Source organism: Sceloporus occidentalis, unplaced genomic scaffold (assembly GCF_023333645.1).
Source record: "Sceloporus occidentalis isolate IW3139 unplaced genomic scaffold, rSceOcc1.0.p SCAF_127, whole genome shotgun sequence".
Lineage (NCBI taxonomy): Eukaryota > Metazoa > Chordata > Lepidosauria > Squamata > Phrynosomatidae > Sceloporus > Sceloporus occidentalis.
Window position 1 is genome coordinate 1,509,290 of NW_028317107.1, and position 20,271 is coordinate 1,529,560.

Consider the following 20,271-nt stretch of genomic DNA (forward strand, 5'->3'; position numbering starts at 1 on the left):
AGGAAAGGGGAATCAGAGGAGGAGAGAGGGGGGGCAGGGAAGGAAAGAGGGGTGGGCAGAGGAGGAAAGAGGGGGGGCAGGGGAGGAAAGGGGTCACAGGGATTTAGGAGGTTGACTGTGCAAACTAAGCAGGGATATATCCTATAGCAATGGAAGCAACTGCAAGATGTAACGTGTTTCAGCATGATTAGTTCATGGATACAATGTTCCTTTAACCGCAGAATTTTTGGCCAAACGTTTCTTTTTTGCTCAGCAAAGCAAATTAGATAAGATTTCCCGAGCCCGGTTAAACTGCAGGAACCTCTGATAGGAATGAGGCTCATAACTGGGCATTTGAGAAGGATATACGGATGAACAATAGTATGCAAGTGGTGTTGTTGAAAAGATTTTTGTATCAGGAGATCGGCCGCTGTCGGGATTTGGCACCCCTGGCGTGCCCGTCCCTGCCACCCATCCTTAATTCTCAGAGGCTATGCTATATAGAACGGGGCCGGATGCCCGCTGTTTTGATCATTACTTGTATGCTGGTGCTTGGCTGTCTGCCATGCTTAGTCTCCTGGGCACACGTGCCAGGCAGATTGCAATGCCATCAACTACCGTACAACCTGCCAAATTTACATCGGAGAGAGACTGGAGAGAGAGCGTTTCTCCACCTCGAACAGAGAAACGACAAAATTGTAAAAAGATGAGCAAAAGCTACGTGATTTTCTTGGTGGATATTGAAAATCTCTAGCGTTCTGTCTGCTCAATGTTTTTTACTCAAAGAAATGACAAGTTCGGTCATGTCGATATCGTGCATGTTGGGTGAAAGTAAGTCAAAATGCATATTATTTATCTAGCTACTTTCCATGCTGTTTTGCCAGTTCCGGTTTTTGTGACGGTGTGATGCTCTACAGTATTGTAATCCTCGACCATTGTGGTTCGGACCTTGCAGAGGTAGTAAATATATTCACAAAAGAGCAAATATATAGAGAGAGAGCTAATAGTGGGAGCTGAAAGTTCCAAATTACAATACGTTATAGTAAAAAATGGAAGAGGGGTCTTATGGGGAAAAATATTTCTCTCTTTGACAATGGAGCCGAATGGGGCAGCCGCTCCAGGCGGCACTTTTGAAGGGGCGGCACTTTGCCGCCCCAAGCCCCCCCCCTTTTTTTTTTTTTTTAAAGCGAAAGAGAGAGAGAGGGGCGCCGAGTGGTTTTCGCTCACCAAGCTGTCAGTACCCGCTCGGCGCCCCTCTCTCTCTCCTCTGCAGCGAGTCTCCCTGTTCGGTCTCGGTGCCGGTTTGTAATGCTGAGTGCCGGAAGACTTCCTCATAGCCGGCACCGAGACCGAACAGGGAGACTCGCCGCAGGACTGCTGAAAGGTAAGTACAAGGGGGGGGGGGGTAGATAATAGGGAGGGAGAGGAAGGGTAGAAATGGGGGGGGGCAGCAGGGACGGAGGGAGAGGAAGGGTAGATAAGGGGGGGGTGGCATTTTAAAATCCGCCCCAGGCGGCATTTTTCCTTGGGCCGGCCCTGGTAATAACCCCCAGTGCTGTATACAGTAACAACCTCCCCAGCTGTGTATAGAGTAATACAGTAATAACTCCCAGCGCTGTAGACAGTAATAGCCCTCCAGCTCTGTTTACAGTTATACCACCCAGCCTTGTATACAGTAACAACCCCCAGCTCTCTATACAGCAATAATAACCCACAGCACTGTATACAGCAGCAACCCCAAGCGTTATATACAGTAATAACTGCCAGCACTGTATACAGTAATAACCCCCAGTGCTGTAGACAGCAACAACCCCCCCAACCATTGTATATAGTAATAACTCCCACCGCTGTATACAGTAATAACCCTCCAGCGCTGTATACGGTAATAACTCCCAGCCCTGTATACAGTAACGTCGGTCGGCATTGAGAAAAACCTGGTTTATCTAATTTTGTTCCAATAAACTCCCTTTATCTGCACCCCTGGAGCCGCTGTTGCTGTCAGTCATGTGATATTTTGTGTGACTTTCCTGGCTCAAACACCACACTGAGCTGATGCTTTATGGCAATGCTAATGAAGTCCTTTCCTCCATAGACTTTCATTAATCACGTTCCTCCATACAGGATCAGCTGTTGTTTCGCATGTGGAATGGAATCCTTTTTGTGGCAGATGGATGTAATTCAAACGAATTCAAAATAATGTTCCTCAACCTACATAAATTGTTCCTCCTAGGTTCTTCTTTAAATCAATCAACCCACCCTAAGCTCATGTGGCAATAACCAAGCACCCTTTCTAAGACATATCCAACCTTCTTGGCTTTTGTGATGTTAAGGAAACCCTGCTGACACGGCAACCTTAGAGAAAGACCAATCGGCTTACCTCAAAACAATAATCCTGACCAAGGATGCTGCTGTGAACGGGTTTGATGACTACTTCTTCCTCCATGCTGAGATCAAGAGCGTCGGCGGCAGCGCTGGGGCTTAACAGAGATTCGTGGGATCTCGATTCTTTCAATCTGGGCATTAGGTGGGACCTGTCGAAAAACACAAAGCAGGAGGACAATGTAATCCGCGCTCTTTACTTTGTCTATAAAATTGCATCAGACTGTTGTAAATCTCTTTGCTAACAACACCATGAACCACATCAATGGACTCGGGAGATAATTACAAGCCTTGCACACCTCCTCCTTGTAAATGCATAAGCCCTGTCTTCTGAGTCGACCGGATCGCGTCTTCATATAAACAATACGATGGAACAATGGGACGAGCAAGAAAAATAGAATGAACTGGAACGTCTAGTCTGTTCTTTTGATCAGAGGCATGTGACCGATTCAACGTAATTAAGTCAACATAGACAATCCAACAACACCAAGGGTTAAATCCTGCTTTTAGAATTCCATTATTTTGATGGAATGGGGAATTCTCCGCCTTGATATTTGGGATGTATTTATATAAAAATGACTCCGTTTACTATTGTATGCTTTAGAAAATGAGTTAAGCCCACGATTTTCACGTATTAACCCTTTAATGGTCCATTACCAATAAAGACCTGCTAACGGTGGGCACCAAATGATTTTTACTTGAGTTTTCAGGAGGTAAGGATATTCTGAATGAAATCACCTGCATTCAAGCAGGGATTTCAGCTGTGATATTCATACTTCGGAACCTTCTAAATGAGCCGACCCAGTGACACCCTGGCATATTAACCCTTTAATAGCATGTTGTCAATATTCTATGTGGTGAGGCTCTAATACCGAGGCTCTAATATCTTTAAATTCAGTCACCTGCTTTCAAGCAGGGCTATCAACCATGACATATTGGTCGCAAAACCACAAATTGTCCATCTTATATATGATCAGAGCGGCGTAGGATAGGAAGGAGTCAGCTTCAGACTCTGTAACTCTGAGAATCTACCTCCCCCCGAGACCCTGAGATTGGGGCAAAAACCCTGAGACTCCGGGGCAAACCCAAGTATGGTTAAACTGCAGCAAGAAAAGCAATAAATGGAATTGTTAGCAGCAGAGACAAAATAATCCAGTTTCAGGTAGCACTTTGTTCGCTGCTCGAGAACATACACAGCTTCAGAGAAATAATTTTGGAAAACCGCTGTAAATTACTCTGACCTTTCCTCTCAACACAAAAGCCTCAATTTCTGTTGTTGTATATCATGGAACGTCATTTAGTAAAAATATTTACTGCCTCGAACCAATCGCTGAACCGGGCTGCGCATGTCGTCCCAGAATATACACACTATGCCCTAAAGTATTATATATTTTACAATGTATTATCGCAATCCAACCTTCCAATAGGTCATTAACCTTTAAAAATGATGCTTCGGGTCTCCGAGGGCGGAATAAACACAAATTCCGGCTGGTACAGCGGAAATATAACGTATTAAACTATAAAAATGATGTGAAATGTTTCCTGAATATGAATTGTTTTAAAGGAAGGTTTGACTGCACAGTTTCCGTCTCCCGGGGGGGGGGGGGGGGTATAAGGGTATAAGGTCCACATCCAAATAATGATGCTTTGACATATTAAATGTCATATATATTAACGTGCTTCCAGGAATGCGCCGAATTCTAGTCCATATTATAATTTCCGTAATATTCCCATAATTTATTCCTTAACTTTTTCTGGGGACTTCCTGGCACCGGGGGGGGGGGGGGGGGGGCTAGCCATCTATAAGGGCGGGGCTAACTCCAGTTAACTTAAATCTGTATGGGAGAGAGACGGGAATAGGGCGGAGAGTAGGCGTGTCTAAAGTCTGCTTCCGCAACCTGGAGACACGGCACGGTGACTCGGAGAACCGGAAAAGGAGAGCTTCACCGGGAGACTCTGGGGCAAAACCGGGACAGTTCCCAGCTATGCATATTCTGTAAAATTTCCTTTAAAGCAGATCTATCACTTTGCCCAAATCCTACGTTTTCCCCTTTAGCTCACCAAATAAAGCTATGATCCAGACACGCGATAAATGTTTTAGAAGCCCACCTTATGTATAGGAGCTTTTACTAAAAGAGCAGCAAGGAGAACAGAATATCCTGTTCTCAGGATTCCGTCTCATCAAGTTATCTCTCCCACGTTGTTAAGTTACTGATTGTTGTTGATTGGTTCAGGCAGCCTTTGTAAGGATGGGAGGAGAAGGGAGAGGACTTCAGGGCAGGACGATGATTGTTCTGATAGTTCTACAGCCTTTGATGGCGTTCCTCCTTGGGTAAGCGATCACCCACTATGTAAGACCGTATTAAAAATGATCTATATTACACATTTAAAGCCTCTTAACCCCTTAAGGACAATGGGCGGTCCCTAAACCCATTGAAAACAATGCATTTTGAGCATCGTCATTAAGGGGTTAAATACATCTTGGTTGCCTCCAAAACATATACTACGTCTGGACACCTCTCCTTATGAGCCCGTGCCTTCAAAAACGTACTTAAAACAAAAATAATTTACAAATCCGCGTCTCTCTCGGAAGAGAAACCTCTCGGGAGAGACATTTCTTCCCAGATCCCGCAAATAATCCCATAAACAGAATAAATTCCCGGTACGTTTTAAGCGCACTTCTCGCAATCCATTTATATAAGGGTATTTTTTTTTTATTTTTTTTTTTGTACTTAAGCTTTATCCGTAAGGTACTTTAAACGATTCCATGAGAAATACAAACGCACGCGGGTCTCTGTAGTATCACGGAATCCAATCATTTTTTCTATATTTCGCGACTATTTCGTTTGTACTATATAAACGACATTATTTTTCAATAACACCGGAGCTAAAAATAACTTCCTATATGGAAAACGAAATTGCCTAGCGATGGATTATAAAGTAAATTAATGAAAATATATTTTTTTTAAACCGGATTTAAAAAAACAAATCTCTTTGGTGGATCTATTAAGAAAATTATACTATTCTGTCCACATTCTTGCTGTGCCCCACTGCTCTTTCTACCCGGGACGCTGGGTTTAGTATAATTTAATCGCACTTAATCTTCTTAATATATAAAACGGGCGACCTTAGTGGCCACGGTTTACCAGCGCTGGCCCTGCTCACCCATGTGTTACGATGCGCTGCGGCTCTTAGACTCTATTAACACACATATGAGATCATTTGTATGCGCTATTAAATGATAACGTGAGATATGGAAGTTTTGGTCCCCTATACAATGTCAACCGGCTTGGTTGCTTCTTCTAGGGTCTTAGGGGGCAAAAAATTAGGAAATATATTATATTCACGGCGCTCTCCTCAATGGTGTTCAAAGGCTTAAGAGAAATATTTTAAAGAAGCTATTTTATGATATCTAAATATTCATAGATTTTTTAAATGTAGATATAGAGAAGATATATAATAATTTAAATATATTATATTATGATATAATATTATTATATAATATTAATATAATATATATTAATATAAATATATTATAAAAATTATTTATTCATTAATATTATTAAATAAATATATTAAATATTATTTATTGATATTTATTAAATAATATATTAATTGAAATATATTATATTATTATGTTATATTAATATATTATATTAATATAATATATATTAATATAAATATATTATAAACAAATATTTATCTTCTCTATATGTACTTTATTAAATAATATATTAATTGAAATATATTATATTATTATGTTATATTAATATATTATATTAATATAATATATTAATATAAATATATTATAAACAAATATTTATCTTCTCTATATGTACTTTAACAAAATCTATGATCTAGATATCTATTATATTCTATAAATATTTCTCTTAAAATTTGAACACATTGAGGAGAGCACAGTGAATTGTCATTTAAAGGGTTAACCCTGTATTCTAAAAAAAGACCCAGAGAATCTAAAAACGTTTCTTCTTTATAAACATTTCAACACATGCTTTCAACACATGCCAAAGCAGAAAAAGCACAGGTTACGAGTTTTGGGGAAACATCTTCGGAGATATAGAATATTTGTATATGAGATTTCTGCCTTCTGACCCAAAGAGACCACTTTTTATAAGTTTTCTTGTCTTGCATGGAGATGGGAAGCCATTAGAAATGTGTAATGAGAATAACAGACTCTTAGTGTGTTAGATAGCGTGTCAATCCTGAATCTAAGATGAGACCAGCGACTGATTGAGGATTGAGTCTTTACAGCAGGAACCACAGATACAGTTTATGATTCTATGTTTGTTACTAAGTATATTCAGAAGGTGAAGTCCTTCCGGTAGGACTACCGGTTCACCCGTCCAGGGTCCTTTATGACATGGACTTCCATCATCAGGACCGTATCCTCAACAAAGTCAACAAGGACTTAACCTGGTGCATCGGATGCTTTATCCTCAGTGCGTAAAAAGTTAAAAATTAACCCTCTAGAGACCGGAAGACAAAGGCGGCTCTTAGTCTCCTCTCTGCTTGGAGCTAAAAATCCCAGTCGCCCGACCACCACGAAGGACAAAGTCCACGGCGGCCGGACTGCCCGATTCCCAGTGTTCCCGGTAGAGCTCTAAACCGCCTCTCGTGGGTTATATTTATTTCTAAAGCATTGGAAATAAAAACGCCTAATATTTAATTGCCGACACCTACTCAGCAGAAGCTGCTGGCAGAGAGGAAGCGCGTCGAGCGATGCCATTTTCAGGGACAATTATCTGCAGATGTCACTCTTGCACGACGTCTAAGCTCAGATCATAAAGCTTTTTCCCGTCTCCGTCACGACATTTTCCGTAGACGGCACCGGCAGAGCCCGCGATGTAATCCCGCTATTACCTTACCTAACGGCAAGCGGTTCTTATTGGACGCTCTGTAGCCGGGCAGACAAACCGCGTCGTTACAATCAATGCATTTCCGCACCGGAGAGAAACACGCCGTGGAAATCGAGCTCACTATGTGATCGTTAAACGTCTCTTCGCTGACACAGAGGAGCTGGAGGAAACATTTTTTGCTTATATCGGGGCAACTAAAATGATGAATGGTTTGCAGGATAAAAATGACCAGGAAAGACTAAGAGGATCTCAATAGGTCCGGCTTTGAGAGAGAGAGAGAGAGAGAGAAGGGATGGGAGAGAAACATTAAAATTCATAAAGGGATTTAACAAAGTACAGGAGGGAAGTTTATTTCAAAGGAGTAGATAAGTGGAACAGCCTCCCAGCAGAAGTGGTAGAGGGTGATACAGTGAGGGTATTATACATGCATGGGATAGACATACGGCTCCTGAATCTAAGACGAGACCAACGACTGATTATGTTTTGAGTCTTGCAGCAGACTACATGGGCCGAATGGGGCCGATCTGGGTAATTAAGGCATTTTTGGCATTATTAGACCGCTCCCCGCAATCCGTCATGCATTCGCCGCTTCTTCCCTTGAGCTTAATCTAAAGGTTGCTTCGGTATTTAGTCTCCAAATGTCGGAGACACGCACACGCACACGCGCGCACACGCTTTCTATCGAGCAGCCGACACGTCAGAGATAAGCCATGTCATTTCCCGAAACTTTACACAGCGGGTCATCTCGCAGAACGCCTCCGACATATTTTAATTAAGCGGACTTGTGTTTTATACGGTAGCGACAAAAAAGCTTTTAGGGACTTCAGAAACGCTCGCGATTCAATAGCGGGAGGCCGTGGACGGAATTTAAATAAGATAAGAATCGGGTGCCGGCCAAGTCAGATAAGTGGAAAAAGCTATTTGCTCTCTGCCTGGGTGAATGGCGAGCCTGTCCTCCATACTGAATAGCTCAGGGATTCAGGCGACCTGTCTGAAGGCACCAGCCTAGCGGATGAGATTCTTTTCTCCTACGTCCTTATGGTGTGAAGAACTCCTTGGGTTAAACAACACCCTTTCCACTCCTAGGGATGTTTTACTTTACTGAGAGGGTGGTAGGTAAGTGGAAGAGACTCCCAGCAGAAGCGGTAGAGGCTAATACACTCATATCTGCCTATCTTGTGCACCTTTAGTAGGTTTGGGGCAAGAAGCTGTGTTAGGTCAAACAATAACCCAATGTAGCGAGGGTTGTGCGGACGGTGGCAATTCGATAAACGAGGCGCCTGAACACAAAAGAAGATTCCCTGTTCCCCTTTAAGAGCAGGAGGGCATTGGTGAAAAATTATAATTGACCTCAAAATAGGGTAAAATATTCTTCTATTTAAATGGGATCTAGAAATGGATCGACGCAACCCGATCCCCAGGAGTTTGCTATAAAAAGAACTTCATCTGAGTTGTATTTTCACACGGAGCGTCTGCCTCGTGTCTGATGCCACGTTATAGTCTAGGAAACGGAGCCGGATGATCGACGTGTCGCTTGGGAGTCGTACAGAGCAGATGTTTTATTAAATTGTATAGATCAAGGAATTCATTCTTTTGTGCATTTTTTTCTTAGTTTACATCCAAGCGTTGGGAAAGTGGTGGCACCCGGCTTAACTATCCCTACCTTTACAGGGGGGGGGGGGGAGAAGAGCACAGAAAGGATCCTTAAATTAAAATAAATTAATGGATAGATGTATCGGCTGTCTGATATGCATTAATGCCGTATATTGGAAGAGGGGTCCTTGTGCCTGGAGCCCCCCGCCCGTGCTCATAATCCTCCCCCTGCCATCGTATCATCTCTAAATGATTCTGTTCATAATCCCCAATTTGCCTGGTTTTCGGGGATTCTTCTCGAGAATAAAAGGCCCTCTCCTTGCTTTGCTGCATCTGTATTCAGAGATGTAGAAACAGCGAGGATGGATTATGCTGGGATTTGAAATCTTGTCTGCTTTCTGACTTCACGTCTCTAGAGGTACTCGTACGGTCTATTTTAAGAAAAGGCAACTTGCTAACTAGGATTGGAAGCCGTCCACTTTTTATGGAAGGATTGCCTACAAGGCTACTGTTTAGGACCTCTAGCCATGTAGGTTGGTCAAGCCAGGGGCATTAGAAGGTCATCCATGCTGACTGCTGCTCCTATATTGCAAATTAAGTTCTAAGCATTAGGACAAGGTCTGGCAGCCTGTTCAGAGCCCGGTGGCATCTTCACCCATCCAAGGAGGTCCACTCTCGAATGGTTAACAAGTAAAATATACAATGCGATTGTCCTTTAAAACCATGTTCCAGAACCTCATTGTCTGTAACGTGATCGGAACGTATAAAATATCACAAGATGGGCGTAAATGAATAGCTTTGTTACTGAGCTGACAAAGCAATTTGGATTTAATTTAGCAGTTAAACAAGATGGATTATGTCCTTTTAATGGAATCTTGGAATATAACGCAAAAGCAATCCCTAGTTATTAGAATTCATAACCTAATTCACCACTTCATAATGCTCCTCTTTCCTTGAGAAATATTCCGGCTGATGAAATCAGTTCCTGCATGTGAAAAGTGACATCAAGCTGCTACATTGTTTCACCGCAGCGATGAGGTGATAAGTCAAGGCCCAGTGGTCCTCTCTGGGGGCCAGAAGGTTCCTACAGAGGTCCAGTTCAGATGGTCTACCATAACCATAACCACCGGTCCTTACTGTATACAACCAGGGGCTCCGAGGAACCTTTATAGTGCTTCATAAGTCTTCATATTCCTTATCATTATCATAACAAAATTCTGTTTTAATGTTTTAATGATAATAAATAGAACCTCATTGTCTGTAACATGATCGCCACATGGTGGCCCTTTAGTGTCCATTTTCCACCACTTTATCCACTTCTTCCAGCACTTTACGCATCGTGCTCTCATTAAAAATGGTTTTCCTGTGGACTGTGTGCTGAAGTGAGCTGAAGATCAAGAGAACTCCAACTCGGAAAAAGATTTGAGAGCTTCCTACACTCCCTGCCTCGACACATTTTCTTCTCAATTCCTACTGTTAGTTTGGCGATGGACAACTGTTCCTTTTGTTGCCCTGTGGGAGATACAATTCTAACGACCTAGGTTCCATCAATTTCTTTTGCTGTGCAGGTTCTGAAAAAACCACAGGAGCCTCATTAATGGGGTCCAGAGAAGGTTTTAAATGACTTGAGAGCCTCTTTTGGCTTAAGGTGCAGTCCCACTGATTCAGCTCATTGGTGAGCAATATAGCCGTGAAACATTAGATCGGACTCGCCAAACTTAGGGTACATTGACGTAGTGGCGGGATAACCAATATATGGCCATATAGTGTGACGGGACCCCCAATATTTATTCCTCAGATAGGTATTTTTTCAATGGTATTCACTGAATTCTTGCTTTGTTCTACATTCCATCAAAACACAAAAAGGAGATGTATTGATCCACGTGTAGACAACCAAATTAACCTTTGTTTATTTGATTGTGTGGCCATAGAATTATAATTAGGGCTTTGTTGAATAACGGAGATCATCCCAGGGACCGAGAACACGTTGCTTGTGTATAGCTTTTTGTTATCATATTGTAATCTTTGCAGAATGCTGTATGACAAATGTGAATATTATTTACCTAGAAATATCCGGCGTTCCTTTCCAACTTAACGGAGCTCTGTGTACGATGGGCTGAGGAGATTACTTTTAGGGAACTAGCATGCTCTACATTTATTTTATATCTAGAAGCAATATATTCTGGATTAAAGGTATCTGAACATTTAATTCATTCTCCTCTGCAGATAATAAAAAAAGTCCCATAAAATAGAATATTTGCAAAAAAAAATGATTATATTTCTGAGCAATGGAAAGCAGGGTGGGGTGAGTCGCTCGAGGGCAGCCACAGGAAACATGGCAGCTATTGCTAAACTAACCAAATGTGTTTTTTAGCACGGTCACACCAAGACAACCCGGTTCCTTTTAGGGATAACCTGGCAAGGGTTATAGTTGAAGGTGATCCCTATCTTTCCCTTTAATCCAACTAGAGATGGTCGATGGTTGCTGCAAGGCAGTGTCCTTCATGCGTGGAGCCCCTCTTGCCCTATGGAAATTAAGACGCTTATCTAAGCCTACACAATCCTACGTGAGCTTCTAGAAAAGAGGGGCAGAGGAGAGGAAAGAAGGGCAGAAGAGAGGAAAGAGCGACAGAGGAAAGAGGGACAGAGGAGAGGAAAGAGGGTCAGAAGAGAGGAAAGATGGACAGAGGAGAGGAAAGAGGGGGCAGAGGAGAGGAAAGAGGGGCAGAAGAGAGGAAAGAGGGACAGAGGAGAGGAAAGGGGGGCAGAAGAGAGGAAAGAGGTACAGAGGAGAGGAAAGAGGGACAGGGGAGAGGAAAGAGGGGCAGCCGAATAAAACAAGACACTTAGGAGGTATGCAATATCATTTATATTCATCCGGCATTTAGAAGAAGATTCAGCTGAGCGTTGACATTTTTAGAGCAGCGGAGTTATAAATACACATTCCACGTCTGAATCTCCTAATAACCTTTTCCATTAAAGGACAGTGTCTGGCAATTTACCAAGGAAGACAACTGGGCAGACGTTACGGCCCCTCACTAAAAGACTTACATGTAACTGTATTTAAATAGACCGTCCATTCTGAATGACAAAACATTTATGTAGATTTCCTTCAGGACACAGCTGTGATTCTGTTGGGGGGGGGAACTGAATAAATTCCTCCAGTCTACCGCAAGGATTTAGAGAACGGGATTTTATTGCAGTAGTAATTGCACAATAAAACTGTAATTTGTTAAGAATTAAACATTGTATCGTACCGCGTAACTCTTTATGAGTAATCTCAGGGCTTCTCAGAATTATCTCTTTTATAATAAACTTCCTACTTGTGCACAGGTGACCTGTGGTCATGTAACCAAACCTCTCAACTCTATCATTTTGGGGATTTGGAGATCATTTCCATAATAAGTAAAAATTTGCTTAAAATATATATTTTTTTCTTTTTTTATGGATCTCATGTAGCCTAGTACTGTATATATAAAACATGGGGGGAATATATCTTTTTTTACAAAATTTAATGGAGATTAGAGAAGGTAAAATTATTATTTTTTCATGCCATAGTTCAAAGACAATAATGTCGAAGTTCTTCATATATGTGTCACAGGCTTCCCCAACAAACTCGCCTAAATCCATGACTTTTTCCCTTTTTAGTGAGTAACCCTATACCTTTATGCTTGACTTTAATAAATAATCCCAACATTTCGAATAAAAAAGTGGTTTTATTTCATAAATAAATAAATAGCGGATCCAGGCATGGATACAGATAATCCCTATAGATTTCTAATCAAACATCGAGATTTATTCATGTGATAAACTCATGTCCACCAAATATTCTGAGCGTCTGGAAAAGAAGAACAGGTGAGGAGAGGAAAGAAGGACAAAAGGTGAGGAGAGGAAAGAAGGACAAAAGGTGAAGAGAGGAAAGAAGGACAAAAGGTGAGGAGAGAGAAGAAGAAGGACAACAGATCAGGAGAGGAAAGAAGGACAACAGGTCAGGAGAGGAAAGAAGGACAACAGGTCAGGAGAGGAAAGAAGGACAAAAGGTGAGGAGAGGAATGAAGGACAACAGGTCAGGAGAGGAAAGAAGGACAACAGGTCAGGAGAGAAAAGAAGGACAGACCAAACTAAATAGAGACATTTGGGATGATAATTATAGATTTACTGTTATATTTATTCTGCGCAAAGTTTTTCTACTTGTAAAAAAAATGATAAAATTCTAAGAGAATAATCTTTTTAAACACCGAAATACACAGGGAAAAAATTATCTCTCTCCACGAAGACAGAAATATCTCATCTGGAGATCTGGAGATGTCATGTTACATGACTGAGCAGCGAGACCGCAAATTAGGCTTTGAGTGTCTTAAATCAAACAGAGGTACAGACAACAAAGTAAATATATCTATTAAATAAAGTAAAAATTGTCCTCTTCTTCCTGAACAGAAGAACATCATGGAAGGGAATCAATACTTAGAGATTCAGAAGCTATGAATCCTGAAAGGACAAACAATCGTAGAGAGTCCTCCAGTTGATTTGTTTAATCTGAATGATCTTGTTTTACGGCTAATGGATTGGACATTATTTACAAAAAAAAAAAATAGCCGCTTGTGCGCATCTTAGCTGTTATCGAATAAGGAAGAACGATATGAAAAAAATACATATACAGAGCTTATAAAGAAAAAGGGTTCTCGAGAGGTCATACGGCAGATGTTAGCTCCACCACCTTCTGTGGTTGACAGTTATTGGCTTGGACAACTGGGTACTGCCATTGTGTCTTTGGGGGAGGATGATATTTTGGATTGTTTCAAGAGTGCTTAGAGTTGAAAGCAGATGGGGATATTCTTTACCACGAGCGATGGAGGAACAAAGGATTGTAGAGTGGGCTCCTAATTCTTTCATGGAGGCCAACGCTGGATTTCCCAACAAGACGCCCCTACATAAAAATAACATCCCGGCTAATTCGTTGCAGTATGACACTATCCAGAATCAGGAGTGGAATGGTGGAGGAGATTGTTTGAGCAATCGCCCCAAATCATTTGGAATTGTTTTATCTGGTCAGGTGAAGACAGATGATGAGTACCCCATTCAGATACAATTCTCCCCATTGGTCCCCACCTGGACCAGTTATAAGAGGGTGATATTGTAATGTAGGGCAAAAAGTGACGGGAACAAAAAAAAATCTGCTTTCCTTTTACAAAAAACTAAAATAAAATGTACGCGTTGGCGTCTATGTTAAATCGAGCTGGTGGAGCTTAAGAATGGATTTTATGAATCTTTGCCCTGATGCTTAAATACAGCAAGAAAAAAAAAAGATATTTCATGGCTTCTGAAAACAATCTAAATTTCAATTTCTGTCAATGTTTTGTGGCGGTAAGCGTCTAAAAGCAAACACGCAGTGATGACAAATGGTCTGTTCTATTGCCGTCTAATTGTCTAATCGGATTGATCGGCTAAATTGGAGACCTGTTTTTTGAGTGACATTGTTCTAAGAGCATGACGGTTATTAAGCGGCACAATCTGGAATAAATGTAGACTCATGGGATAATTGGTGCGTACAGACAGGGTTCGAGAAAGCATTTCCGGGAAGAAAGAAGAGAGCTGATTTATTCTGGACGCCAGGAACTTTAGGAAGAACGTCGGAGTGGTGGCAGACACCGAGAAGAAGACCTTGACACAGACACGTAACTATAGCTCCACGATTACAGAATCTTACTAAATACAGATCAATAGAAGTTACCAAATCTTAATTAACAGCCAACCAGCTCCATCGACTGTATACCCAACCACACGATTAACACTTGGATACATATTAAGTAGACAATGCCATTGGAAACCTTCACAAACTGTGACTTGACAAATATCCCGTTTTTACAACTGTGGAATTTTCACACAAAAAAAAAAGAACTGTTGGTAATCAGAGCGCATTTTGTTCTTGAAAACCAAGCCAAGGACAAAAGAATGAGATGAGAAGCAGGTTAGAACTTTGTCCCGGGAAGTCGGGCCAATCCGGGCATGTTCTGGGACAATGTTACATTATTTCTGTGCACGCCGTTTGTTTTAATGTTATGGAGCTCCGATCGCGAGCGTCTCAGCGTTCCCAATATACTGCACAGCGGAGGTAACATTGTGTCTTTGTGGTTAAGCAGGAAAGCGCTGCGTGCTAATAAAAGTCATTTTCACCCAGTGATTTACAAATCCCGCAGACTTCAATTAACTAATCTGATGCTTTTTATTGCTTTATATAAAAAAATATATTTTTTCCAAGCCAGAGAACCAAAAACTGAATTTAAAACCTCAAACACTCATATAGGAAGCAGGATACTTAATGGTTACTTTTTCACCGAGGACCCCTTCTGGTTCAGACCTGTCCCAGAAAGGAAATATTTATTTTGGTTAATCTACGGAACGCCTCAATAAACCCAACATGAATATTATATTTACATTTCACACAGTAACTGCCATTATCGTTTATTATTATAATTTATTATATTTATTATTAGGCGATGTTTGGAATATTTCAGCCCAGAAGGGATAACACAAAAAACACCAGGAGTAGCCATAGTTTAGTACATGCTGACCGAGAAAAGAAAAAAAAGCACAGCAGAATCCAACCAATAGGAATGTACAGAGGGAGCACAGAAAGGATCCAGTCTAATTAAGAATCCTCAAAGATCAGGCTTCAATTTGACACCGCCGGGTGGTCAAATGTGGAACTGCAATGAAAGATACAATAAACAAACTCCTATTGCCATCGTCACAAGCTCTCCTCTGTAATAAACAACAATCCAGTGCACAGAGAGGAGCACAGAAAGGATCCAGTCTAAGTAGGAATCCTCAAAGATCAGGCTTTAATTTGACTTTGACACTGCCATGAGGTCAAATGAGGAGCAGCTATGACATACAATAAATAAATTGCAAATTTTTCTCTCGTGCCACCCTCACTAGCCTTCTTCCGTTGTGAACAATAATGTACAATAATTACATATAAATACATTAAATAAAATCGGTCAGCCCTGACTGCTAAGGACTCCATTGTTGGACGGAAGCTTTCTGCGGTTGTTGATCCAGCTGCGGATTTGTTTGACTTTGAAGGCATTCAACGCACTTTGAAAAATTGCAAGCAAACATTAAATTAATTACTGGGTCAGGGGAGTAAAAGGGGGGGGGCGCAGGAAGGGACATTTAACTAAGAAAGTTCTTCATTTTACTTTTTTGTGTATTGGAGAGGAAACACCTGTGCGAGGGGGTCTTACTAGGACTCTTCCAGCTGAATTTTGGTGTGGGGGGGGAGGGGGTCTTTTTTAGTTTAAATATTAGTTTAAACCAATGCAAGGGTGCATTAACCATCTCAGTGCCAGAGGGGACATTTGAGTAATTGGTTCCCTTCTCTGAGTTTATAAATCCCCAAACTAAAGGATGGTCCTTTAATATATATATACATATTAGAGAGTAGAGAGACAATGAAAGTGCTAATGTGCCTTTAAAATAATTTATTTAATAATTAAACATTAAAAAAACAACAATAAAATCTGCTACAAACAACAAAATATTTTATCTATTTTTATTTATAAATAAAAAAATGAAACATTCTTTTTAAGCGTAAATTAAAAAAAAAAAAGAGGTTCCAATTAAAAGGGGCACTTGGGAAGCACGTAAAGCTGAATCTCGCGTAATGGGTATGATCTAATGACGTTACTGACGCCCCTAGGCAGGGCTGCTACGCGGCTCGTATGTCTGAATCAGCAAATCCCAGAGCGAGAGTCGGTAAAATATTGGACCAAATGTATTGTTCCGACGCACAGACTCGGACAGAAGCTGAGACGCATTCCTTGGGAAAAAGAGACAGAAACTGTATCAGCACTGTCTGTATGATGTCATGGGATGGGGTCCCTTTCAGGCCATCATAGTTGTCAGTCATGTAATATTTTGGGCGTCTTTCCTGCTAAAACACCACACTGAGCTGATGCTAATGAAGTCCGTTCCTCCATAGACTTTCATTAGTCAGAATGTCTGGGTGGATGATAAGACTGAGCCATTCTATTGTTTCCACAGCAGGATGATACGAAGTCATTTTGCTATCCAAGCCCCTAACACCCCCCCCCCCCCCGACCTACTGAGTAATAAAAAAGGGGCACGTCACAGGAAGCGGGTGTAAAAGGCTCCTGCCCGTTAGGACCAGTCAGTATGGGGGCCAGGTTACCGTAGGAAACAGTATAGACTCTGGGCCAATTCTGGACCATAATGATGTAACTGAGATGTGGCAGGTGCCGGTGTCACAGATGATGGAGGCGCTGCGTGGCCCGTATTAGATTGGGGTGAATTGATTTTACTTGTCAAAGCGATGTCTGAGGCTGAACAGATGCCAAATGATATTTATTTAACGTATCACTGGGCGCAGGTAACGCTTCGTACCGACAGTGGGCTGCATCCTACGTTCTCATTAGTGAGCATGTCTGCCGGTTAACCCTGTGGGGGCCACATGGGAAGAAGTGGGCAATGCAGCTTCTAACCCCATGAAAGACTAAGGGTTACAAATCTGGACCAATGCAGAGTCTGACTTAGTGGGCAGGAGAAGAGTTAGCCATTAACTATTTAACTCTCTGCATGCCAGAGTATGCAAATTATACACTTTTTAACACTCTGAACACTTCACCGCTTAACCCTTTCAGTACGACGGGTTAAAAGGTTAAATCCTTTTGGTGGCGGGTGTCAGCGGTGCGCGGTTTAGCCGTTTGAATGCCAGAGCAGAGGCTTTCTGGAGCATTGTTTAACTATTTCAGCACCCTGGAAAGAGTAAGATATCACTTAACCGTTTAACTGCTAGTCAAGGAAGGGAAACATCGGTTATTGTTTTCAGCACCTAGAGCTTGCTTCAGCACGGTAATGGTTAAAATGTATAGCGCAAAGGGTGACTGGATCCCAAAATATGCTCCGTGCAGGACATGACTCAAACCCGATTCTTGTATTTACTGTCTGGGCCGGTCCTATATTATCTTTACGGGAGTGTTTGGAATTGCGCCCGCGATGCCGGAGCCTGGTACCCGAGTTATGCAGACATGGCGATGTGGGGGTTGCGTCTGCGTATAATCAGGATATTAGGGACATACTTGTGCTGCAGAATATATTTACATGCCTCCAACAGACAGCTGAATCTCTCTGCATTCCTTTCTATATCAAGAAGAGACCAGAATCCAAACAAAAAAACATGAAATGTATGGCCAGCTTAACCTCTCGCCTGCTGGTTTGGCTCTCAGCATGAGGAAAGCTATAGGAAGGGATGATATCAAAATAAAGTGCTGGATATTTACTAAAAGATCATAACCAGATTTGATATCCTGTCTCTATTGTATTGTATTGATTGATACGCTGTATAATAAGCAAATAGTGATGCGAAAAGGAGAGAACATAGAGAGAGAACACCCGGCAAGTTTAGGGGTTTGCTGTGGGCGTTTGGAATTTAACCCTATTAGCACCAACAGCGTGTATCGCTTGAACGAAAAGAGAGAGAGAGAGGGTGTGATGGAAATGAGGCTGTGGTCTAAAAGGCTTAGATGGAGGGTGGTAGATAAGTGGAACAGCTTCCTGGCAGAAGTGGTAGAGGGTAATACAGTGAGGGAATTTAACGCTTAATACATAAGCTTTCCCTGCCAGCATGAGGTCTTTAAGGTCAAGATTGCCTTCAAAAGAACACTACTGGTGTTGAAGGGGTTAATAGCTGGATGCTGCAATTCCCTATGATCTCTGACCAGGAGGCGCAAATAGATCCGCCCTCTCTATCCACTGTCCACTCAATTCCCTCTGATCTTGGGCTCCACCCACTTTACTTATATATTTAACCATTTGGGGCAGGGGCTTCAGATGGCATCAAAGGTCCTGTGAACTGTAGTCATTCTGTTTGTGGGAAAAACCCAATTAAATCAAAATTAAGTCAATAATCAAAGTATGAAATACAGATTCCAAAGGGCTGTTGTTTAATCAACATGGTTTTTTTTTCTTTGTAATGTTTTATATATATATATATATAGTTGTTTTATTCTCTTAAATGTGTCATACATAGGCCATTCGCAATACACATGGCTCAGAATAACGCATTTTCCGACTGTTGCCGTAGAGACAATCAAACGCATAATCTGTCCTATGGTATCTAGGCACAGAAATTGTCTAATATGGCGATTTATGGCGGCTGGGTGGTCAAAACCGCTGAGCTTGGAGTAATTGCTAAATGTCAGACAGAATTCCTAATCGTTTATAGTCTGAGAATAATTCAATCCACAGAAAACATTGACATAAATTATTCCGAGTCTTATTTAAAGGTGAAGCCGCCCCGGAGACACAAATGTCATTAATAGGTTTATTAGAGCGGAATTGGGTCACTGTTACATTGTGTTCAGTTTCGAGGGTCTGGTCTGCGGCAAAGAGAACTAGAGATTCCATGTCAGCTTTCTCTGAAACAGCACATGATGATAGTACTGAAACACGCGTGTAACATCCCAGTGTGTCTTAAATTCCTCAAGATAGGAGTCATAAGCCTTGACTTTCCCGGCCCCCAATATCCAGCTCCCAGGGCCATCCCTGGAGTGGTGTGGGGCCAAAGAAAATGTAAATTAGGAATAAAGACCTCGAGCGCTTGTAAATATCTCTCATAAGGAAACATAAACACATAGACTCTGCTGACAGATCGGCCCCAATCGGCCCACCTAGTCTGCCCATTAATCCTGCTTTAAAGACTCAAGCCTTAATCAGTCGTCGGTCTTAGATTCGGGAGCCATATGCCTATCCCATGCATGTTTAAATCCCCTCAATGGGATGCTTTCACCTTTCCACCTCCATATATGCTGCAGGGCCTAAAGGGTTAAACTAAGTGTTTCTCCTTAAAACACATAATATCTCTTATAAGTCTCAAGGTGACCTCTTGACGGTCTTTATCAAGACCTGCAGCTTTAATTTAAAGGTGAATTTATCTCCTCCTCTGTTGCCTGATAATTCTTTCCACTGATTGGCTGCTTGAAGCAGCCAATCGGTGGCATGAAAGTGCTCCCACAAGTCCCCCACCAGCAGTGTTCCTGTCTGGCATTAAGTATATCACCTGTAAGGAGATGAAAACATCTCCTGCATGGCAGAGGGGCAAATGTTTATGGGGAGAATTCTGTAGAATCCCCCCCCAATGAATTTAGAGGGAGGGCATCCCGAAAATGTAAATGGACCTCTCAGCTATCAACTGCTGGAGTGTCTCTTTAACTAAAAGTGCCCGCAATATGATTTATTGCACTAAATGTAGTTTCCATTATATGAATACATTGGATACACATTTTTCCCACATTCACTATCTATAACCTTTGAACTTTTAGTTAATTATTTACATTTTTTCCCCAAACACACTTTTACAAGGTATGAAGCAGCAGCTGCTCACTGAAGGAATCGCTCCCTACAAACAAATTACAAGGTGTCC

General features: G+C 41.6%; 1 protein-coding gene across 2 annotated transcripts in view; it reads right to left on the reverse strand.

Annotated features, from left to right (window-relative positions):
• LOC149281823 (disabled homolog 2-interacting protein-like) overlaps positions 1-20,271 on the reverse strand; it is a 147,363-nt gene that overhangs the window by 37,464 nt on the left and 89,628 nt on the right. For both annotated transcript variants that reach the window (XM_089498933.1, XM_089498934.1), the window contains exon 3: positions 2,357-2,510. In XM_089498933.1, the coding sequence (XP_089355059.1) occupies positions 2,357-2,510 (154 nt within the window). The remainder of the gene's footprint in view (positions 1-2,356; positions 2,511-20,271) is intronic.